General features: G+C 56.2%; 1 protein-coding gene across 1 annotated transcript in view; it reads right to left on the bottom strand.

Annotated features, from left to right (window-relative positions):
* LOC114157843 (mucin-5AC-like) overlaps positions 1 to 23,496 on the bottom strand; it is a gene marked incomplete at both ends in the record, with an annotated part of 31,995 nt that overhangs the window by 5,050 nt on the left and 3,449 nt on the right. The window contains 4 exons of the mRNA XM_028039011.1: positions 2,823 to 3,287; positions 7,389 to 7,716; positions 10,990 to 11,246; positions 22,077 to 22,583. Of these exons, the coding sequence (XP_027894812.1) occupies positions 2,823 to 3,287; positions 7,389 to 7,716; positions 10,990 to 11,246; positions 22,077 to 22,583 (1,557 nt within the window). The remainder of the gene's footprint in view (positions 1 to 2,822; positions 3,288 to 7,388; positions 7,717 to 10,989; positions 11,247 to 22,076; positions 22,584 to 23,496) is intronic.

Genomic DNA, 23,496 nt, shown 5'->3' with positions numbered 1-23,496 from the left:
CTCGCCGAAGGACTTGAAGAAGGACGCGCCGAAGAAGGACTCGCAGAAGGATTCGCCGAAGGACTTGAAGAAGGACTCGCCGAAGGACTCGCCGAAGGACTTGAAGAAGGACGCGCCGAAGGACTTGAAGAAGGACTCGTCGAAGGACTTGAAGAAGGACTCGCCGAAGGACTTGAAGAAGGACGCGCCGAAGAAGGACTCGCAGAAGGATTCGCCGAAGGACTTGAAGAAGGACTCGCCGAAGGACTCGCCGAAGGACTTGAAGAAGGACTCGCCGAAGAAGGACTCGCCGAAGGACTTGAAGAAGGACTCGCCGAAGAAGGACTCGCCGAAGGATTCGCCGAAGGACTTGAAGAAGGACTCGCCGAAGGACTCGCCGAAGGACTCGCCGAAGGACTTGAAGAAGGACGCGCCGAAGAAGGACTCGCCGAAGGATTCGCCGAAGGACTTGAAGAAGGACTCGCCGAAGGACTTGAAGAAGGACGCGCCGAAGAAGGACTCGCAGAAGGATTCGCCGAAGGACTTGAAGAAGGACTCGCCGAAGGACTTGAAGAAGGACTCGCAGAAGGATTCGCCGAAGGACTTGAAGAAGGACTCGCCGAAGGACTTGAAGAAGGACTCGCAGAAGGATTCGCCGAAGGACTTGAAGAAGGACTCGCCGAAGGACTTGAAGAAGGACGCGCCGAAGGACTTGAAGAAGGACTCGTCGAAGGACTTGAAGAAGGACTCGCCGAAGGACTTGAAGAAGGACGCGCCGAAGAAGGACTCGCAGAAGGATTCGCCGAAGGACTTGAAGAAGGACTCGCCGAAGGACTCGCCGAAGGACTTGAAGAAGGACTCGCCGAAGAAGGACTCGCCGAAGGACTTGAAGAAGGACTCGCCGAAGAAGGACTCGCCGAAGGATTCGCCGAAGGACTTGAAGAAGGACTCGCCGAAGGACTCGCCGAAGGACTTGAAGAAGGACGCGCCGAAGAAGGACTCGCCGAAGGATTCGCCGAAGGACTTGAAGAAGGACGCGCCGAAGGACTTGAAGAAGGACTCGCCGAAGGACTCGCCGAAGGACTTGAAGAAGGACTCGCCGAAGGACTCGCCAAAGGACTTGAAGAAGGACTCGCCGAAGGACTTGAAGAAGGACGCGCCGAAGAAGGACTCGCAGAAGGATTCGCCGAAGGACTTGAAGAAGGACTCGCCGAAGGACTTGAAGAAGGACTCGCAGAAGGATTCGCCGAAGGACTTGAAGAAGGACTCGCCGAAGGACTTGAAGAAGGACTCGCAGAAGGATTCGCCGAAGGACTTGAAGAAGGACTCGCCGAAGGACTCGCCGAAGGACTTGAAGAAGGACGCGCCGAAGGACTTGAAGAAGGACTCGTCGAAGGACTTGAAGAAGGACTCGCCGAAGGACTTGAAGAAGGACGCGCCGAAGAAGGACTCGCAGAAGGATTCGCCGAAGGACTTGAAGAAGGACTCGCCGAAGGACTCGCCGAAGGACTTGAAGAAGGACTCGCCGAAGAAGGACTCGCCGAAGGACTTGAAGAAGGACTCGCCGAAGGACTCGCCGAAGGACTCGCCGAAGGACTTGAAGAAGGACGCGCCGAAGAAGGACTCGCCGAAGGATTCGCCGAAGGACTTGAAGAAGGACGCGCCGAAGGACTTGAAGAAGGACTCGCCGAAGGACTTGAAGAAGGACTCGCCGAAGAAGGACTCGCCGAAGGATTCGCTGAAGGACTTGAAGAAGGACTCGCCGAAGGACTTGAAGAAGGACTCGCCGAAGGACTCGCCGAAGGATTCGCCGAAGGTCTTGAAGAAGGACGCGCCGAAGGACTTGAAGAAGGACTCGCCGAAGGACTTGAAGAAGGACGCGCCGAAGAAGGACTCGCAGAAGGATTCGCCGAAGGACTTGAAGAAGGACTTGCCGAAGGACTTGAAGAAGGACGCGCCAAAGGACTCGCAGAAGGATTCGCCGAAGGACTTGAAGAAGGACTTGCTGAAGGACTCGCCGAAGGACTTGAAGAAGGACTCGCCGAAGGACTTGAAGAAGGACGCGCCGAAGAAGGACTCGCAGAAGGATTCGCCGAAGGACTTGAAGAAGGACTCGCCGAAGGACTTGAAGAAGGACTCGCCGAAGAAGGACTCGCCGAAGGACTTGAAGAAGGACTCGCCGAAGGACTTGAAGAAGGACTCGCCGAAGGACTTGAAGAAGGACTCGCCGAAGAAGGAATCGCCGAAGGACTTGAAGAAGGACGCGCCGAAGAAGGACTCGCACAAGGATTCGCTGAAGGACTTGAAGAAGGACTCGCCGAAGGACTCGCCGAAGGACTCGCCGAAGGACTTGAAGAAGGACTCGCCGAAGAAGGACTCGCCGAAGGATTCGCTGAAGGACTTGAAGAAGGACTCGCCGAAGGACTTGAAGAAGGACTCGCCGAAGGACTTGAAGAAGGACTCGCCTTAGGACTCGCCGAAGGACTTGAAGAAGGACGCGCCGAAGAAGGACTCGCAGAAGGATTCGCCGAAGGACTTGAAGAAGGACGCGCCGAAGGACTTGAAGAAGGACTCGCCGAAGGACTTGAAGAAGGACTCGCCGAAGGACTTGAAGAAGGACGCACCGAAGAAGGACTCGCAGAAGGATTCGCCGAAGGACTTGAAGAAGGACTTGAAGAAGGAATCGCCGAAGGACTTGAAGAAGGACGCGCCGAAGAAGGACTCGCACAAGGATTCGCTGAAGGACTTGAAGAAGGACTCGCCGAAGGACTCGCCAAAGGACTTGAAGAAGGACTCGCCGAAGGACTTGAAGAAGGACGCGCCGAAGAAGGACTCGCAGAAGGATTCGCCGAAGGACTTGAAGAAGGACTCGCCGAAGGACTCGCCGAAGGACTTGAAGAAGGACTCGCAGAAGGATTCGCCGAAGGACTTGAAGATGGACTCGCCGAAGGACTTGAAGAAGGACTCGCAGAAGGATTCGCCGAAGGACTTGAAGAAGGACTCGCCGAAGGACTCGCCGAAGGACTTGAAGAAGGACGCGCCGAAGGACTTGAAGAAGGACTCGTCGAAGGACTTGAAGAAGGACTCGCCGAAGGACTTGAAGAAGGACTCGCCGAAGAAGGACTCGCCGAAGGATTCGCCGAAGGACTTGAAGAAGGACTCGCCGAAGGACTCGCCGAAGGACTCGCCGAAGGACTTGAAGAAGGACGCGCCGAAGAAGGACTCGCCGAAGGATTCGCCGAAGGACTTGAAGAAGGACGCGCCGAAGGACTTGAAGAAGGACTCGCCGAAGGACTCGCCGAAGGACTTGAAGAAGGACTCGCCGAAGAAGGACTCGCCGAAGGATTCGCTGAAGGACTTGAAGAAGGACTCGCCGAAGGACTTGAAGAAGGACTCGCCGAAGGACTCGCCGAAGGATTCGCCGAAGGTCTTGAAGAAGGACGCGCCGAAGGACTTGAAGAAGGACTCGCCGAAGGACTCGCCGAAGGACTTGAAGAAGGACGCGCCGAAGAAGGACTCGCAGAAGGATTCGCCGAAGGACTTGAAGAAGGACTCGCCGAAGGACTTGAAGAAGGACTCGCCGAAGGACTCGCCGAAGGACTTGAAGAAGGACGCGCCGAAGAAGGACTCGCAGAAGGATTCGCCGACGGACTTGAAGAAGGACTCGCCGAAGGACTTGAAGAAGTACTCGCCTTAGGACTCGCCGAAGGACTTGAAGAAGGACTCGCTGAAGGACTCGCCGAAGGACTCGCCGAAGGACTTGAAGAAGGACTCGCCGAAGAAGGACTCGCCGAAGGACTTGAAGAAGGACGCGCCGAAGAAGGACTCGCAGAAGGATTCCCCGAAGGACTTGAAGAAGGACTCGCCGAAGGACTCGCCGAAGGACTTGAAGAAGGACGCGCCGAAGGACTTGAAGAAGGACTCGCCGAAGGACTCGCCGAAGGACTTGAAGAAGGACGCGCCGAAGAAGGACTCGCAGAAGGACTCGCAGAAGGATTCGCCGAAGGACTTGAAGAAGGACTCGCCGAAGAAGGACTCGCACAAGGATTCGCTGAAGGACTTGAAGAAGGACTCGCCGAAGGACTCGCCGAAGGATTCGCCGAAGGACTTTAAGAAGGACGCGCCGAAGGACTTGAAGAAGGACTCGCCGGAGGACTTGAAGAAGGACGCGCCGAAGAAGGACTCGCAGAAGGATTCGCCGAAGGACTTGAAGAAGGACGTGCCGAAGGACTCGCAGAAGGATTCGCCGAACGACTTGAAGAAGGACTCGCAGAAGGATTCGCCGAAGGACTTGAAGAAGGACTCGCCGAAGGACTTGAAGAAGGACGCGCCGAAGAAGGACTCGCAGAAGGATTCGCCGAAGGACTTGAAGAAGGACTCGCCGAAGGACTTGAAGAAGGACTCGCCGAAGAAGGACTCGCCGAAGGACTTGAAGAAGGACTCGCCGAAGGACTTGAAGAAGGACTCGCCGAAGGACTTGAAGAAGGACTCGCCGAAGAAGGAATCGCCGAAGGACTTGAAGAAGGACGCGCCGAAGAAGGACTCGCACAAGGATTCGCTGAAGGACTTGAAGAAGGACTCGCCGAAGGACTCGCCGAAGGACTCGCCGAAGGACTCGCCGAAGGACTTGAAGAAGGACTCGCCGAAGAAGGACTCGCCGAAGGATTCGCTGAAGGACTTGAAGAAGGACTCGCCGAAGGACTTGAAGAAGGACTCGCCGAAGGACTTGAAGAAGGACTCGCCTTAGGACTCGCCGAAGGACTTGAAGAAGGACGCGCCGAAGAAGGACTCGCAGAAGGATTCGCCGAAGGACTTGAAGAAGGACGCGCCGAAGGACTTGAAGAAGGACTCGCCGAAGGACTTGAAGAAGGACTCGCCGAAGGACTTGAAGAAGGACGCACCGAAGAAGGACTCGCAGAAGGATTCGCCGAAGGACTTGAAGAAGGACTTGAAGAAGGAATCGCCGAAGGACTTGAAGAAGGACGCGCCGAAGAAGGACTCGCACAAGGATTCGCTGAAGGACTTGAAGAAGGACTCGCCGAAGGACTCGCCAAAGGACTTGAAGAAGGACTCGCCGAAGGACTTGAAGAAGGACGCGCCGAAGAAGGACTCGCAGAAGGATTCGCCGAAGGACTTGAAGAAGGACTCGCCGAAGGACTCGCCGAAGGACTTGAAGAAGGACTCGCAGAAGGATTCGCCGAAGGACTTGAAGAAGGACTCGCCGAAGGACTTGAAGAAGGACTCGCAGAAGGATTCGCCGAAGGACTTGAAGAAGGACTCGCCGAAGGACTCGCCGAAGGACTTGAAGAAGGACGCGCCGAAGGACTTGAAGAAGGACTCGTCGAAGGACTTGAAGAAGGACTCGCCGAAGGACTTGAAGAAGGACTCGCCGAAGAAGGACTCGCCGAAGGATTCGCCGAAGGACTTGAAGAAGGACTCGCCGAAGGACTCGCCGAAGGACTCGCCGAAGGACTTGAAGAAGGACGCGCCGAAGAAGGACTCGCCGAAGGATTCGCCGAAGGACTTGAAGAAGGACGCGCCGAAGGACTTGAAGAAGGACTCGCCGAAGGACTCGCCGAAGGACTTGAAGAAGGACTCGCCGAAGAAGGACTCGCCGAAGGATTCGCTGAAGGACTTGAAGAAGGACTCGCCGAAGGACTTGAAGAAGGACTCGCCGAAGGACTCGCCGAAGGATTCGCCGAAGGTCTTGAAGAAGGACGCGCCGAAGGACTTGAAGAAGGACTCGCCGAAGGACTCGCCGAAGGACTTGAAGAAGGACGCGCCGAAGAAGGACTCGCAGAAGGATTCGCCGAAGGACTTGAAGAAGGACTCGCCGAAGGACTTGAAGAAGGACTCGCCGAAGGACTCGCCGAAGGACTTGAAGAAGGACGCGCCGAAGAAGGACTCGCAGAAGGATTCGCCGACGGACTTGAAGAAGGACTCGCCGAAGGACTTGAAGAAGTACTCGCCTTAGGACTCGCCGAAGGACTTGAAGAAGGACTCGCTGAAGGACTCGCCGAAGGACTCGCCGAAGGACTTGAAGAAGGACTCGCCGAAGAAGGACTCGCCGAAGGACTTGAAGAAGGACGCGCCGAAGAAGGACTCGCAGAAGGATTCCCCGAAGGACTTGAAGAAGGACTCGCCGAAGGACTCGCCGAAGGACTTGAAGAAGGACGCGCCGAAGGACTTGAAGAAGGACTCGCCGAAGGACTCGCCGAAGGACTTGAAGAAGGACGCGCCGAAGAAGGACTCGCAGAAGGACTCGCAGAAGGATTCGCCGAAGGACTTGAAGAAGGACTCGCCGAAGAAGGACTCGCACAAGGATTCGCTGAAGGACTTGAAGAAGGACTCGCCGAAGGACTCGCCGAAGGATTCGCCGAAGGACTTTAAGAAGGACGCGCCGAAGGACTTGAAGAAGGACTCGCCGGAGGACTTGAAGAAGGACGCGCCGAAGAAGGACTCGCAGAAGGATTCGCCGAAGGACTTGAAGAAGGACGTGCCGAAGGACTCGCAGAAGGATTCGCCGAACGACTTGAAGAAGGACTCGCAGAAGGATTCGCCGAAGGACTTGAAGAAGGACTCGCCGAAGGACTTGAAGAAGGACGCGCCGAAGAAGGACTCGCAGAAGGATTCGCCGAAGGACTTGAAGAAGGACTCGCCGAAGGACTTGAAGAAGGACTCGCCGAAGAAGGACTCGCCGAAGGACTTGAAGAAGGACTCGCCGAAGGACTTGAAGAAGGACTCGCCGAAGGACTTGAAGAAGGACTCGCCGAAGAAGGAATCGCCGAAGGACTTGAAGAAGGACGCGCCGAAGAAGGACTCGCACAAGGATTCGCTGAAGGACTTGAAGAAGGACTCGCCGAAGGACTCGCCGAAGGACTCGCCGAAGGACTCGCCGAAGGACTTGAAGAAGGACTCGCCGAAGAAGGACTCGCCGAAGGATTCGCTGAAGGACTTGAAGAAGGACTCGCCGAAGGACTTGAAGAAGGACTCGCCGAAGGACTTGAAGAAGGACTCGCCTTAGGACTCGCCGAAGGACTTGAAGAAGGACGCGCCGAAGAAGGACTCGCAGAAGGATTCGCCGAAGGACTTGAAGAAGGACGCGCCGAAGGACTTGAAGAAGGACTCGCCGAAGGACTTGAAGAAGGACTCGCCGAAGGACTTGAAGAAGGACGCACCGAAGAAGGACTCGCAGAAGGATTCGCCGAAGGACTTGAAGAAGGACTTGAAGAAGGAATCGCCGAAGGACTTGAAGAAGGACGCGCCGAAGAAGGACTCGCACAAGGATTCGCTGAAGGACTTGAAGAAGGACTCGCCGAAGGACTCGCCAAAGGACTTGAAGAAGGACTCGCCGAAGGACTTGAAGAAGGACGCGCCGAAGAAGGACTCGCAGAAGGATTCGCCGAAGGACTTGAAGAAGGACTCGCCGAAGGACTCGCCGAAGGACTTGAAGAAGGACTCGCAGAAGGATTCGCCGAAGGACTTGAAGAAGGACTCGCCGAAGGACTTGAAGAAGGACTCGCAGAAGGATTCGCCGAAGGACTTGAAGAAGGACTCGCCGAAGGACTCGCCGAAGGACTTGAAGAAGGACGCGCCGAAGGACTTGAAGAAGGACTCGTCGAAGGACTTGAAGAAGGACTCGCCGAAGGACTTGAAGAAGGACTCGCCGAAGAAGGACTCGCCGAAGGATTCGCCGAAGGACTTGAAGAAGGACTCGCCGAAGGACTCGCCGAAGGACTCGCCGAAGGACTTGAAGAAGGACGCGCCGAAGAAGGACTCGCCGAAGGATTCGCCGAAGGACTTGAAGAAGGACGCGCCGAAGGACTTGAAGAAGGACTCGCCGAAGGACTCGCCGAAGGACTTGAAGAAGGACTCGCCGAAGAAGGACTCGCCGAAGGATTCGCTGAAGGACTTGAAGAAGGACTCGCCGAAGGACTTGAAGAAGGACTCGCCGAAGGACTCGCCGAAGGATTCGCCGAAGGTCTTGAAGAAGGACGCGCCGAAGGACTTGAAGAAGGACTCGCCGAAGGACTCGCCGAAGGACTTGAAGAAGGACGCGCCGAAGAAGGACTCGCAGAAGGATTCGCCGAAGGACTTGAAGAAGGACTCGCCGAAGGACTTGAAGAAGGACTCGCCGAAGGACTCGCCGAAGGACTTGAAGAAGGACGCGCCGAAGAAGGACTCGCAGAAGGATTCGCCGACGGACTTGAAGAAGGACTCGCCGAAGGACTTGAAGAAGTACTCGCCTTAGGACTCGCCGAAGGACTTGAAGAAGGACTCGCTGAAGGACTCGCCGAAGGACTCGCCGAAGGACTTGAAGAAGGACTCGCCGAAGAAGGACTCGCCGAAGGACTTGAAGAAGGACGCGCCGAAGAAGGACTCGCAGAAGGATTCCCCGAAGGACTTGAAGAAGGACTCGCCGAAGGACTCGCCGAAGGACTTGAAGAAGGACGCGCCGAAGGACTTGAAGAAGGACTCGCCGAAGGACTCGCCGAAGGACTTGAAGAAGGACGCGCCGAAGAAGGACTCGCAGAAGGACTCGCAGAAGGATTCGCCGAAGGACTTGAAGAAGGACTCGCCGAAGAAGGACTCGCACAAGGATTCGCTGAAGGACTTGAAGAAGGACTCGCCGAAGGACTCGCCGAAGGATTCGCCGAAGGACTTTAAGAAGGACGCGCCGAAGGACTTGAAGAAGGACTCGCCGAAGGACTTGAAGAAGGACGCGCCGAAGAAGGACTCGCAGAAGGATTCGCCGAAGGACTTGAAGAAGGACGTGCCGAAGGACTCGCAGAAGGATTCGCCGAACGACTTGAAGAAGGACTCGCAGAAGGATTCGCCGAAGGACTTGAAGAAGGATGCGCCGAAGGACTTGAAGAAGGACTCGCCGAAGGACTCGCCAAAGGACTTGAAGAAGTACTCGCCTTAGGACTCGCCGAAGGACTTGAAGAAGGACGCGCCGATGAAGGACGCGCCGAAGAAGGACTCGCAGAAGGATTCGCCGAAGGACTTGAAGAAGGACGCGCCGAAGGACTTGAAGAAGGACTCGCCGAAGAAGGACTCGCCGAAGGACTTGAAGAAGGACGCGCCGAAGAAGGACTCGCAGAAGGACTCGCAGAAGGATTCGCCGAAGGACTTGAAGAAGGACTCGCCGAAGGACTCGCCGAAGGACTCGCCGAAGGACTCGCCGAAGGACTTGAAGAAGGACTCGCCGAAGGACTCGCCGAAGGACTTGAAGAAGGACGCGCCGAAGAAGGACTCGCAGAAGGACTTGAAGAAGGACGCGCCGAAGAAGGACTCGCACAAGGATTCGCTGAAGGACTTGAAGAAGGACTCGCCGAAGGACTCGCCGAAGGACTCGCCGAAGGACTTGAAGAAGGACTCGCCGAAGAAGGACTCGCCGAAGGATTCGCTGAAGGACTTGAAGAAGGACTCGCCGAAGGACTTGAAGAAGGACTCGCCGAAGGACTTGAAGAAGGACTCGCCGAAGGACTCGCCGAAGGACTTGAAGAAGGACGCGCCGAAGGACTTGAAGAAGGACTCGTCGAAGGACTTGAAGAAGGACTCGCCGAAGGACTTGAAGAAGGACGCGCCGAAGAAGGACTCGCAGAAGGATTCGCCGAAGGACTTGAAGAAGGACTCGCCGAAGGACTCGCCGAAGGACTTGAAGAAGGACTCGCCGAAGAAGGACTCGCCGAAGGACTTGAAGAAGGACTCGCCGAAGAAGGACTCGCCGAAGGATTCGCCGAAGGACTTGAAGAAGGACTCGCCGAAGGACTCGCCGAAGGACTTGAAGAAGGACGCGCCGAAGAAGGACTCGCCGAAGGATTCGCCGAAGGACTTGAAGAAGGACGCGCCGAAGGACTTGAAGAAGGACTCGCCGAAGGACTTGAAGAAGGACTCGCCGAAGAAGGACTCGCCGAAGGATTCGCTGAAGGACTTGAAGAAGGACTCGCCGAAGGACTTGAAGAAGGACTCGCCGAAGGACTCGCCGAAGGATTCGCCGAAGGTCTTGAAGAAGGACGCGCCGAAGGACTTGAAGAAGGACTCGCCGAAGGACTCGCCGAAGGACTTGAAGAAGGACGCACCGAAGAAGGACTCGCAGAAGGATTCGCCGAAGGACTTGAAGAAGGACTTGCCGAAGGACTTGAAGAAGGACGCGCCAAAGGACTCGCAGAAGGATTCGCCGAAGGACTTGAAGAAGGACTTGCTGAAGGACTCGCCGAAGGACTTGAAGAAGGACTCGCCGAAGGACTTGAAGAAGGACGCGCCGAAGAAGGACTCGCAGAAGGATTCGCCGAAGGACTTGAAGAAGGACTCGCCGAAGGACTTGAAGAAGGACTCGCCGAAGAAGGACTCGCCGAAGGACTTGAAGAAGGACTCGCCGAAGGACTTGAAGAAGGACTCGCCGAAGGACTTGAAGAAGGACTCGCCGAAGAAGGAATCGCCGAAGGACTTGAAGAAGGACGCGCCGAAGAAGGACTCGCACAAGGATTCGCTGAAGGACTTGAAGAAGGACTCGCCGAAGGACTCGCCGAAGGACTTGAAGAAGGACTCGCCGAAGAAGGACTCGCCGAAGGATTCGCTGAAGGACTTGAAGAAGGACTCGCCGAAGGACTTGAAGAAGGACTCGCCGAAGGACTTGAAGAAGGACTCGCCTTAGGACTCGCCGAAGGACTTGAAGAAGGACGCGCCGAAGAAGGACTCGCAGAAGGATTCGCCGAAGGACTTGAAGAAGGACGCGCCGAAGGACTTGAAGAAGGACTCGCCGAAGGACTTGAAGAAGGACTCGCCGAAGGACTTGAAGAAGGACGCCCCGAAGAAGGACTCGCAGAAGGATTCGCCGAAGGACTTGAAGAAGGACTTGAAGAAGGAATCGCCGAAGGACTTGAAGAAGGACGCGCCGAAGAAGGACTCGCACAAGGATTCGCTGAAGGACTTGAAGAAGGACTCGCCGAAGGACTCGCCAAAGGACTTGAAGAAGGACTCGCCGAAGGACTTGAAGAAGGACGCGCCGAAGAAGGACTCGCAGAAGGATTCGCCGAAGGACTTGAAGAAGGACTCGCCGAAGGACTCGCCGAAGGACTTGAAGAAGGACTCGCAGAAGGATTCGCCGAAGGACTTGAAGAAGGACTCGCCGAAGGACTTGAAGAAGGACTCGCAGAAGGATTCGCCGAAGGACTTGAAGAAGGACTCGCCGAAGGACTCGCCGAAGGACTTGAAGAAGGACGCGCCGAAGGACTTGAAGAAGGACTCGTCGAAGGACTTGAAGAAGGACTCGCCGATGGACTTGAAGAAGGACTCGCCGAAGAAGGACTCGCCGAAGGATTCGCCGAAGGACTTGAAGAAGGACTCGCCGAAGGACTCGCCGAAGGACTCGCCGAAGAACTTGAAGAAGGACGCGCCGAAGAAGGACTCGCCGAAGGATTCGCCGAAGGACTTGAAGAAGGACGCGCCGAAGGACTTGAAGAAGGACTCGCCGAAGGACTCGCCGAAGGACTTGAAGAAGGACTCGCCGAAGAAGGACTCGCCGAAGGATTCGCTGAAGGACTTGAAGAAGGACTCGCCGAAGGACTTGAAGAAGGACTCGCCGAAGGACTCGCCGAAGGATTCGCCGAAGGTCTTGAAGAAGGACGCGCCGAAGGACTTGAAGAAGGACTCGCCGAAGGACTCGCCGAAGGACTTGAAGAAGGACGCGCCGAAGAAGGACTCGCAGAAGGATTCGCCGAAGGACTTGAAGAAGGACTCGCCGAAGGACTCGCCGAAGGACTTGAAGAAGGACTCGCCGAAGGACTTGAAGAAGGACGCGCCGAAGAAGGACTCGCAGAAGGATTCGCCGACGGACTTGAAGAAGGACTCGCCGAAGGACTTGAAGAAGTACTCGCCTTAGGACTCGCCGAAGGACTTGAAGAAGGACTCGCTGAAGGACTCGCCGAAGGACTCGCCGAAGGACTTGAAGAAGGACTCGCCGAAGAAGACTCGCCGAAGGACTTGAAGAAGGACGCGCCGAAGAAGGACTCGCAGAAGGATTCCCGAAGGACTTGAAGAAGGACTCGCCGAAGGACTCGCCGAAGGACTTGAAGAAGGACGCGCCGAAGGACTTGAAGAAGGACTCGCCGAAGGACTCGCCGAAGGACTTGAAGAAGGACGCGCCGAAGAAGGACTCCGCAAGAGGACTCGCAGAAGGATTCGCCGAAGGACTTGAAGAAGGACTCGCCGAAGAAGGACTTCGCACAAGGATTCGCTGAAGGACTTGAAGAAGGACTCGCCGAAGGACTCGCCGAAGGATTCGCCGAAGGACTTGAAGAAGGACTCGCCGAAGGACTCGCCGAAGGACTCGCCGAAGGACTTGAAGAAGGACGCGCCGAAGAAGGACTCGCCGAAGGATTCGCCGAAGGACTGAAGAAGGACGCGCCGAAGGACTTGAAGAAGGACCTCGCCGAAGGACTCGCCGAAGGACTTGAAGAAGGACTCGCCGAAGAAGGACTCGCCGAAGAAGGACTCGCCGAAGGATTCGCTGAAGGACTTGAAGAAGGACTCGCCGAAGGACTGAAGAAGGACTCGCCGAAGGACTCGCCGAAGGATTCGCCGAAGGTCTTGAAGAAGGACGCGCCGAAGGACTTGAAGAAGGACTCGCCGAAGGACTCGCCGAAGGACTTGAAGAAGGACGCGCCGAAGAAGGACTCGCAGAAGGATTCGCCGAAGGACTTGAAGAAGGACTTGCCGAAGGACTTGAAGAAGGACTCGCCGAAAAGGACTCGCCGAAGGACTTGAAGAAGGACTTGCCGAAGGACTTGAAGAAGGACTCGCCGAAGGACTTGAAGAAGGACTCGCCGAAGAAGGAATCGCCGAAGGACTTGAAGAAGGACGCGCCGAAGAAGGACTCGCACAAGGATTCGCTGAAGGACTTGAAGAAGGACTCGCCGAGGACTCGCCTAAGGACTCGCCGAAGGACTTGAAGAAGGACTCGCCGAAGAAGGACTCGCCGAAGGATTCGCTGAAGGACTTGAAGAAGGACTCGCCGAAGGACTGAAGAAGGACTCGCCGAAGGACTATGAAGAAGGACTCGCCTTAGGACTCGCCGAAGGACTTGAAGAAGGACGCGCCGAAGAAGGACTCGCAGAAGGATTCGCCGAAGGACTTTGAAGAAGGACGCGCCGAAGGACTTGAAGAAGGACTCGCCGAAGGACTTGAAGAAGGACTCGCCGAAGGACTTGAAGAAGGACGCACCGAAGGAAGGACTCGCAGAAGGATTCGCCGAAGGACTTGAAGAAGGACTTGAAGAAGGAATCGCCGAAGGACTTGAAGAAGGACGCGCCGAAGGACTCGCACAAGGATTCGCTGAAGGACTTGAAGAAGGACTCGCCGAAGGACTCGCCAAAGGACTTGAAGAAGGACTCGCCGAAGGACTTGAAGAAGGACGCGCCGAAGAAGGACTCGCAGAAGGATTCGCCGAAGGACTTGAAGAAGGACTCGCCGAAGGAACTCGCCGAAGGACTTGAAGAAGGACGCGCCGAAGGGGCTGCTTGAAGAGGACTCTCGAAGGACTTGAAGAAGGACTCGCCGAAGGACTTGAAGAAGACTCGCCGAAGAAGGACTCGCCGAAGGACTTGTAGAAGGACTCGCCGAAGAAGGACTCGCCGAAGGATTCGCCGAAGGACTTGAGAAGGACTCGCCGAAGGACTCGCCGAAGGACTCGCCGAAGGACTTGAAGAAGACGCGCCGAAGAAGGACTCGCCGAAGGATTCGCCGAAGGACTTGAAGAGGACGCCCGAAGGACTGAAGAAGGACTCGCCGAAGGACTCGCCGAAGGACTTGAAGAAGGACTCGCCGAAGAAGGACTCGCCGAAGGATTCGCTGAAGGACTTGAAGAAGGACTCGCCGAAGGACTTGAAGAAGGACTCGCCGAAGGATTCGCCGAAGGTCTGAAACGGACGCGCCGAAGGACTTTGAAGAAGGACTCGCCGAAGGACTCGCCGAAGGACTTGAAGAAGGACGCGCCGAAGAAGGACTCGCAGAAGGATTCGCCGAGGACTTGAAAAGGACTCGCCGAAGGACTCGCCGAAGGACTTGAAGAAGGACGCGCCGAAGGACTTGAAGAAGGACTCGTCGAAGGACTTGAAGAAGGACTCGCCGAAGGACTTGAAGAAGGACGCGCCGAAGAAGGACTCGCAGAAGATTCGCCGAAGGACTTGAAGAAGGACGCGCCGAAGGACTCGCGAAGGACTTGAAGAAGGACTCGCCGAAGAAGGACTCGCCGAAGGACTTGAAGAAGGACTCGCCGAAGAAGGACTCGCCGAAGGATTCGCCGAAGGAACTTGAAGAAGGACTCGCCGAAGGGACTCGCCGAAGGACTCGCCGAAGGACTTGAAGAAGGACGCGCCGAAGAAGGACTCGCCGAAGGATTCGCCGAAGGACTTGAAGAAGGACTCGCCGAAGGACTTGAAGAAGGACGCGCCGAAGAAGGACTCGCAGAATTCGCCGAAGGACTTGAAGAAGGACTCGCCGAAGGACTTGAAGAAGGACTCGCAGAAGGATTCGCCGAAGGACTTGAAGAAGGACTCGCCGAAGGACTTGAAGAAGGACTCGCAGAAGGATCGCCGAAGGACTTGAAGAAGGACTCGCCGAAGGACTTGAAGAAGGACGCGCCGAAGGACTTGAAGAAGGACTCGTCGAAGGACTGAAGAAGGACTCGCCGAAGGACTTGAAGAAGGACGCGCCGAAGAAGGACTCGCCGAAGGATTCGCCGAAGGACTTGAAGAAGGACTCGCCGAAGGACTCGCCGAAGGACTTGAAGAAGGACTCGCCGAAGAAGGACTCGCCGAAGGACTTGAGAAGGACTCGCCGAAGAAGACTCGCCGAAGGATTCCCGAAGGACTTGAAGAAGGACTCGCCGAAGGACTCGCCGAAGGACTTGAAGAAGGACGCGCCGAAGGACTCGCCGAAGGATTCGCCGAAGGACTTGAAGAAGGACTCGCCGAAGGACTTGGAAGAAGGACTCGCCGAAGGACTCGCCGAAGGACTTGAAGAAGGATCGCCGAAGGACTCGCCAAAGGACTTGAAGAAGGCTCGCCGAAGGACTTGAAGAAGGACGCGCCGAAGAAGGACTCGCAGAAGGATTCGCCGAAGGACTTGAAGAAGGACTCGCCGAAGGACTTGAAGAAGGACTCGCAGAAGGATTCGCCGAAGGACTTGAAGAAGGACTCGCCGAAGACTTGAAGAAGGACTCGCAGAAGGATCGCCGAAGGACTTGAAGAAGGACTCGCCGAGGACTCGCCGAAGGCTTGAAGAAGGAGCGCCGAAGGACTTGAAGAAGGACTCGTCGAAGGACTTGAAGAAGGACTCGCCGAAGGACTTGAAGAAGGACGCGCCGAAGAAGGACTCGCAGAAGGATTCGCCGAAGGACTTGAAGAAGGACTCGCCGAAGGACTCGCCGAAGGACTTGAAGAAGGACTCGCCGAAGAAGGACTCGCCGAAGGACTTGAAGAAGGACTCGCCGAAGGACTCGCCGAAGGACTCGCCGAAGGACTTGAAGAAGGACGCGCCGAAGAAGGACTCGCCGAAGGATTCGCCGAAGGACTTGAAGAAGGACGCGCCGAAGGACTTGAAGAAGGACTCGCCGAAGGACTTGAAGAAGGACTCGCCGAAGAAGGACTCGCCGAAGGATTCGCTGAAGGACTTGAAGAAGGACTCGCCGAAGGACTTGAAGAAGGACTCGCCGAAGGACTCGCCGAAGGATTCGCCGAAGGTCTTGAAGAAGGACGCGCCGAAGGACTGAAGAAGGACTCGCCGAAGGACTTGAAGAAGGACGCGCCGAAGAAGGACTCGCAGAAGGATTCGCCGAAGGACTTGAAGAAGGACTTGCCGAAGGACTTGAAGAAGGACGCGCCAAAGGACTCGCAGAAGGATTCGCCGAAGGACTTGAAAGGACTCTGAAGGACTCGCCGAAGGACTTGAAGAAGGACTCGCCGAAGGACTTGAAGAAGGACGCGCCGAAGAAGGACTCGCAGAAGGATTCGCCGAAGGACTTGAAGAAGGACTCGCCGAAGGACTTGAAGAAGGACTCGCCGAAGAAGGACTCGCCGAAGGACTTGAAGAAGGACTCGCCGAAGGACTTGAAGAAGGACTCGCCGAAGGACTTGAAGAAGGACTCGCCGAAGAAGGAATCGCCGAAGGACTTGAAGAAGGACGCGCCGAAGAAGGACTCGCACAAGGATTCGCTGAAGGACTTGAAGAAGGACTCGCCGAAGGACTCGCCGAAGGACTCGCCGAAGGACTTGAAGAAGGACTCGCCGAAGAAGGACTCGCCGAAGGATTCGCTGAAGGACTTGAAGAAGGACTCGCCGAAGGACTTGAAGAAGGACTCGCCGAAGGACTTGAAGAAGGACTCGCCTTAGGACTCGCCGAAGGACTTGAAGAAGGACGCGCCGAAGAAGGACTCGCAGAAGGATTCGCCGAAGGACTTGAAGAAGGACGCGCCGAAGGACTTGAAGAAGGACTCGCCGAAGGACTTGAAGAAGGACTCGCCGAAGGACTTGAAGAAGGACGCACCGAAGAAGGACTCGCAGAAGGATTCGCCGAAGGACTTGAAGAAGGACTTGAAGAAGGAATCGCCGAAGGACTTGAAGAAGGACGCGCCGAAGACTCGCACAAGGATTCGCTGAAGGACTTGAAGAAGGACTCGCCGAAGGACTCGCCAAAGGACTTGAAGAAGGACTCGCCGAAGGACTTGAAAAGGACGCGCCGAAGAAGGACTCGCAAAGGATTCGCCGAAGGACTTGAAGAAGGACTCGCCGAAGGACTCGCCGAAGGACTTGAAGAAGGACTCGCAGAAGGATTGCCGAAGGACTTGAAGAAGGACTCGCCGAAGGACTTGAAGAAGGACTCGCAGAAGGATTCGCCGAAGGACTTGAAGAAGGACTCGCCGAAGGACTCGCCGAAGGACTTGAAGAAGGACGCGCCGAAGGACTTGAAGAAGGACTCGTCGAAGGACTTGAAGAAGGACTCGCCGAAGGACTTGAAGAAGGACTCGCCGAAGAAGGACTCGCCGAAGGATTCGCCGAAGGACTTGAAGAAGGACTCGCCGAAGGACTCGCCGAAGGACTCGCCGAAGGACTTGAAGAAGGACGCGCCGAAGAAGGACTCGCCGAAGGATTCGCCGAAGGACTTGAAGAAGGACGCGCCGAAGGACTTGAAGAAGGACTCGCCGAAGGACTCGCCGAAGGACTTGAAGAAGGACTCGCCGAAGAAGGACTCGCCGAAGGATTCGCTGAAGGACTTGAAGAAGGACTCGCCGAAGGACTTGAAAAGGACTCGCCGAAGGACTCGCCGAAGGATTCGCCGAAGGTCTGAAGAAGGACGCGCCGAAGGACTTGAAGAAGGACTCGCCGAAGGACTCGCCGAAGGACTTGAAGAAGGACGCGCCGAAGAAGGACTCGCAGAAGGATTCGCCGAAGGACTTGAAGAAGGACTCGCCGAAGGACTTGAAGAAGGACTCGCCGAAGGACTCGCCGAAGGACTTGAAGAAGGACGCCCGAAGAAGGACTCGCAGAAGGATTCGCCACGGACTTGAAGAAGGACTCGCCGAAGGACTTGAAGAAGTACTCGCCTTAGGACTCGCCGAAGGACTTGAAGAAGGACTCGCTGAAGGACTCGCCGAAGGACTCGCCGAAGGACTTGAAGAAGGACTCGCCGAAGAAGGACTCGCCGAAGGACTTGAAGAAGGACGCGCCGAAGAAGGACTCGCAGAAGGATTCCCCGAAGACTTGAAGAAGGACTCGCCGAAGGACTCGCCGAAGGACTTAAGAAGGACGCGCCGAAGGACTTGAAGAAGGACTCGCCGAAGGACTCGCCGAAGGACTTGAAGAAGGACGCGCCGAAGAAGGACTCGCAGAAGGACTCGCAGAAGGATTCGCCGAAGGACTTGAAGAAGGACTCGCCGAAGAAGGACTCGCACAAGGATTCGCTGAAGGACTTGAAGAAGGACTCGCCGAAGGACTCGCCGAAGGATTCGCCGAAGGACTTTAAGAAGGACGCGCGAAGGACTTGAAGAAGGACTCGCCGGAGGACTGAAGAAGGACGCGCCGAAGAAGGACTCGCAGAAGGATTCGCCGAAGGACTTGAAGAAGGACGTGCCGAAGGACTCGCAGAAGGATTCGCCGAACGACTTGAAGAAGGACTCGCAGAAGGATTCGCCGAAGGACTTGAAGAAGGACTCGCCGAAGGACTTGAAGAAGGACGCGCCGAAGAAGGACTCGCAGAAGGATTCGCCGAAGGACTTGAAGAAGGACTCGCCGAAGGACTTGAAGAAGGACTCGCCGAAGAAGGACTCGCCGAAGGACTTGAAGAAGGATCGCCGAAGGACTTGAAGAAGGACTCGCCGAAGGACTTGAAGAAGGACTCGCCGAAGAAGGAATCGCCGAAGGACTTGAAGAAGGACGCGCCGAAGAAGGACTCGCACAAGGATTCGCTGAAGGACTTGAAGAAGGACTCGCCGAAGGACTTGAAGAAGGACTCGCCGAAGGACTCGCCGAAGGACTTGAAGAAGGACTCGCGAAGAAGGACTCGCCGAAGGATTCGCTGAAGGACTTGAAGAAGGACTCGCCGAAGGACTTGAAGAAGGATCGCCGAAGGACTTGAAGAAGGACTCGCCTTAGGACCTCGCCGAAGGACTTGAAGAAGGACGCGCCGAAGAAGGACTCGCAGAAGGATTCGCCGAAGGACTGAAGAAGGACGCGCCGAAGGACTGAAGAAGGACTCGCGAAGGACTTGAAGAAGGACTCGCCGAAGGACTTGAAGAAGGACGCCGAAGAAGGACTCGCAGAAGGATTCGCGAAGGACTTGAAGAAGGACTTGAAGAAGGAATCGCCGAAGGACTGAAGAAGGACGCGCCGAAGAAGGATCGCACAAGGATTCGCTGAAGGACTTGAAGAAGGACTCGCCGAAGGAACTCGCCAAGGATTGAAGAAGGGACTCGCCGAAGGACTTGAAGAAGGACGCGCCGAAGAAGGACTCGCAGAAGGATTCGCGAAGGACTGAAGAAGGACTCGCCGAAGAAGGACTCGCAGAAGGACTTGAAGAAGGACTCGCAGAAGGATCGCCGAAGGACTTGAAGAAGGACTCGCCGAAGGACTTGAAGAAGGACTCGCAGAAGGATTCGCCGAAGGACTTGAAGAGGACTCGCGAAGGACTCGCCGAAGGACTTGAAGAAGGACGCGCCGAAGGACTTGAAGAAGGACTCGTCGAAGGACTTGAAGAAGGACTCGCCGATGGACTTGAAGAAGGACTCGCCGAAGAAGGACTCGCCGAAGGATTCGCCGAAGGACTTGAAGAAGGACTCGCCGAAGGACTCGCCGAAGGACTCGCCGAAGACTTGAAGAAAGGACGCGCCGAAGAAGGACTCGCCGAAGGATTCGCCGAAGGACTTGAAAGAAGGAACGCGCCGAAGGACTTGGAAGAAGGACTCGCCGAAGGACTCGCCGAAGGACTTGAAGAAGGACTCGCCGAAAGAAGGACTCGCCGAAAGGATTCGCTGAAGGACTTGAAGAAGGACTCGCCGAAGGACTTGAAGAAGGACTCGCCGAAGGACTCGCCGAAGGATTCGACGAAGGTCTTGAAGAAGGACGCGCCGAAGGACTTGAAGAAGGACTCGCCGAAGGACTCGCCGAAGGACTTGAAGAAGGACGCGCCGAAGAAGGACTCGCAGAAGGACTCGCCGAAGGACTTGAAGAAGGACTCGCCGAAGGACTCGAAGGACTTAAGAAGGACTCGCCGAAGGACTTGAAGAAGGACGCGCCGAAAGAAGACTCGCAGAAGGATTCGCCGACGGACTTGAAGAAGGACTCGCCGAAGGACTTGAGAAGTACTCGCTTAGGATCGCCGAAGGACTTGAAGAAGGACTCGCTGAAGGACTCGCCGAAGGACTCGCCGAAGGACTTGAAGAAGGACTCGCCGAAGAGACTCTCCGAAGGAGTGAAGAGGACGCGCCGAAGAAGGACTCGCAGAAGGATTCCCCGAAGGACTTGAAGAAGGACTCGCCGAAGGACTCGCCGAAGGACTTGAAGAAGGACGCGCCGAAGGACTTGAAGAAGGACTCGCCGAAGGACTCGCCGAAGGACTTGAAGAAGGACGCGCCGAAGAAGGACTCGCAGAAGGACTCGCAGAAGGATTCGCCGAAGGACTTGAAGAAGGACTCGCCGAAGAAGGACTCGCACAAGGATTCGCTGAAGGACTTGAAGAAGGACTCGCCGAAGGACTCGCCGAAGGATTCGCCGAAGGACTTTAAGAAGGACGCGCCGAAGGACTTGAAGAAGGACTCCGCCGAAGGACTTGAAGAAGGACGCGCCGAAGAAGGACTCGCAGAAGGATTCGCCGAAAGGACTTGAAGAAGGACGTGCCGAAGGACTCGCAGAAGGATTCGCCGAACGACTTGAAGAAGGACTCGCAGAAGGATTCGCCGAAGGACTTGAAGAAGGATGCGCCGAAGGACTTGAAGAAGGACTCGCCGAAGGACTCGCCAAAGGACTTGAAGAAGTACTCGCCTTAGGACTCGCCGAAGGACTTGAAGAAGGACGCGCCGATGAAGGACGCGCCGAAGAAGGACTCGCAGAAGGATTCGCCGAAGGACTTGAAGAAGGACGCGCCGAAGGACTTGAAGAAGGACTCGCCGAAGAAGGACTCGCCGAAGGACTTGAAGAAGGACGCGCCGAAGAAGGACTCGCAGAAGGACTCGCAGAAGGATTCGCCGAAGGACTTGAAGAAGGACTCGCCGAAGGACTCGCCGAAGGACTCGCCGAAGGACTCGCCGAAGGACTTGAAGAAGGACTCGCCGAAGGACTCGCCGAAGGACTTGAAGAAGGACGCGCCGAAGAAGGACTCGCAGAAGGACTTGAAGAAGGACGCGCCGAAGAAGGACTCGCACAAGGATTCGCTGAAGGACTTGAAGAAGGACTCGCCGAAGGACTCGCCGAAGGACTCGCCGAAGGACTTGAAGAAGGACTCGCCGAAGAAGGACTCGCCGAAGGATTCGCTGAAGGACTTGAAGAAGGACTCGCCGAAGGACTTGAAGAAGGACTCGCCGAAGGACTTGAAGAAGGACTCGCCTTAGGACTCGCCGAAGGACTTGAAGAAGGACGCGCCGAAGGACTTGAAGAAGGACTCGCCGAAGGACTTGAAGAAGGACTCGCCGAAGGACTTGAAGAAGGACGCACCGAAGAAGGACTCGCAGAAGGATTCGCCGAAGGACTTGAAGAAGGACTTGAAGAAGGAATCGCCGAAGGACTTGAAGAAGGACGCGCCGAAGAAGGACTCGCACAAGGATTCGCTGAAGGACTTGAAGAAGGACTCGCCGAAGGACTCGCCAAAGGACTTGAAGAAGGACTCGCCGAAGGACTTGAAGAAGGACGCGCCGAAGAAGGACTCGCAGAAGGATTCGCCGAAGGACTTGAAGAAGGACTCGCCGAAGGACTCGCCGAAGGACTTGAAGAAGGACTCGCAGAAGGATTCGCCGAAGGACTTGAAGAAGGACTCGCCGAAGGACTTGAAGAAGGACTCGCAGAAGGATTCGCCGAAGGATTGAAGAAGGATCGCCGAAGGACTTGAAGAAGGACGCGCCGAAGGACTTGAAGAAGGGAATCGTCGAAGGACTTGAAGAAGGACTCGCCGATGGACTTGAAGAAGGACTCGCCGAAGAAGGACTCGCCGAAGGATTCGCCGAAGGACTTGAAGAAGGACTCGCCGAAGGACTCGCCGAAGGACTCGCCGAAGGACTTGAAGAAGGACGCGCCGAAGAAGGACTCGCCGAAGGATTCGCCGAAGGACTTGAAGAAGGACGCGCCGAAGGACTTGAAGAAGGACTCGCCGAAGGACTCGCCGAAGGACTTGAAGAAGGACTCGCCGAAGAAGGACTCGCCGAAGGATTCGCTGAAGGACTTGAAAGAAGGACTCGCCGAAGGACTTGAAGAAGGACTCGCCGAAGGACTCGCCGAAGGATTCGCCGAAGGTCTTGAAGAAGGACGCGCCGAAGGACTTGAAGAAGGACTCGCCGAAGGACTCGCCGAAGGACTTGAAGAAGGACGCGCCGAAGAAGGACTCGCAGAAGGATTCGCCGAAGGACTTGAAGAAGGACTCGCCGAAGGACTCGCCGAAGGACTTGAAGAAGGACTCGCCGAAGGACTTGAAGAAGGACGCGCCGAAGAAGGACTCGCAGAAGGATTCGCCGACGGACTTGAAGAAGGACTCGCCGAAGGACTTGAAGAAGTACTCGCCTTAGGACTCGCCGAAGGACTTGAAGAAGGACTCGCTGAAGGACTCGCCGAAGGACTCGCCGAAGGACTTGAAGAAGGACTCGCCGAAGAAGGACTCGCCGAAGGACTTGAAGAAGGACGCGCCGAAGAAGGACTCGCAGAAGGATTCCCCGAAGGACTTGAAGAAGGACTCGCCGAAGGACTCGCCGAAGGACTTGAAGAAGGACGCGCCGAAGGACTTGAAGAAGGACTCGCCGAAGGACTCGCCGAAGGACTTGAAGAAGGACGCGCCGAAGAAGGACTCGCAGAAGGACTCGCAGAAGGATTCGCCGAAGGACTTGAAGAAGGACTCGCCGAAGAAGAAGGACTCGCACAAGGATTCGCTGAAGGACTTGAAGAAGGACTCGCCGAGGACTCGCCGAAGGATTCGCCGAAGGACTTTAAGAAGGACGCGCCGAAGGACTTGAAGAAGGACTCGCCGAAGGACTTGAAGAAGGACGCGCCGAAGAGGACTCGCAGAAGGATTCGCCGAAGGACTTGAAGAAGGAGTGCCGAAGGACTCGCAGAAGGATTCGCCGAACGACTTGAAGAAGGACTCGCAGAAGGATTCGCCAAAGGACTTGAGAAGGATGCGCCGAAGGACTTGAAGAAGGACTCGCCGAAGGACTCGCCAAAGGACTTGAAGAAGTACTCGCCTTGGACTCGCCGAAGGACTTGAAGAAGGACGCGCCGATGAGGACGCGCCGAAGAAGGACTCGCAAAGGATTCGCCGAAGGACTTGAAGAAGGACGCGCCGAAGGACTTGAAGAAGGACTCGCCGAAGAAGGACTCGCCGAAGGACTTGAAGAAGGACGCGCCGAAGAAGGACTCGCAGAAGGACTCGCAGAAGGGATTCGCCCGAAGGACTTGAAGAAGGACTCGCCGAAGGACTCGCCGAAGGACTCGCCGAAGGACTCGCCGAAGGACTTGAAGAAGGACTCGCCGAAGGACTCGCCGAAGGACTTGAAGAAGGACGCGCCGAAGAAGGACTCGCAGAAGGACTCGCAGAAGGATTCGCCGAAGGACTTGAAGAAGGACTCGCCGAAGAAGGACTCGCACAAGGATTCGCTGAAGGACTTGAAGAAGGACTCGCCGAAGGACTCGCCGAAGGATTCGCCGAAGGACTTTAAGAAGGACGCGCCGAAGGACTTGAAGAAGGACTCGCCGAAGGACTTGAAGAAGGACGCGCCGAAGAAGGACTCGCAGAAGGATTCGCCGAAGGACTTGAAGAAGGACG

Source organism: Xiphophorus couchianus, chromosome 14 (assembly GCF_001444195.1).
Source record: "Xiphophorus couchianus chromosome 14, X_couchianus-1.0, whole genome shotgun sequence".
Taxonomy (NCBI): domain Eukaryota; kingdom Metazoa; phylum Chordata; class Actinopteri; order Cyprinodontiformes; family Poeciliidae; genus Xiphophorus; species Xiphophorus couchianus.
Note: the sequence above shows the minus strand (reverse complement) of the source record. Positions and strands in the feature narration are given on the sequence as shown.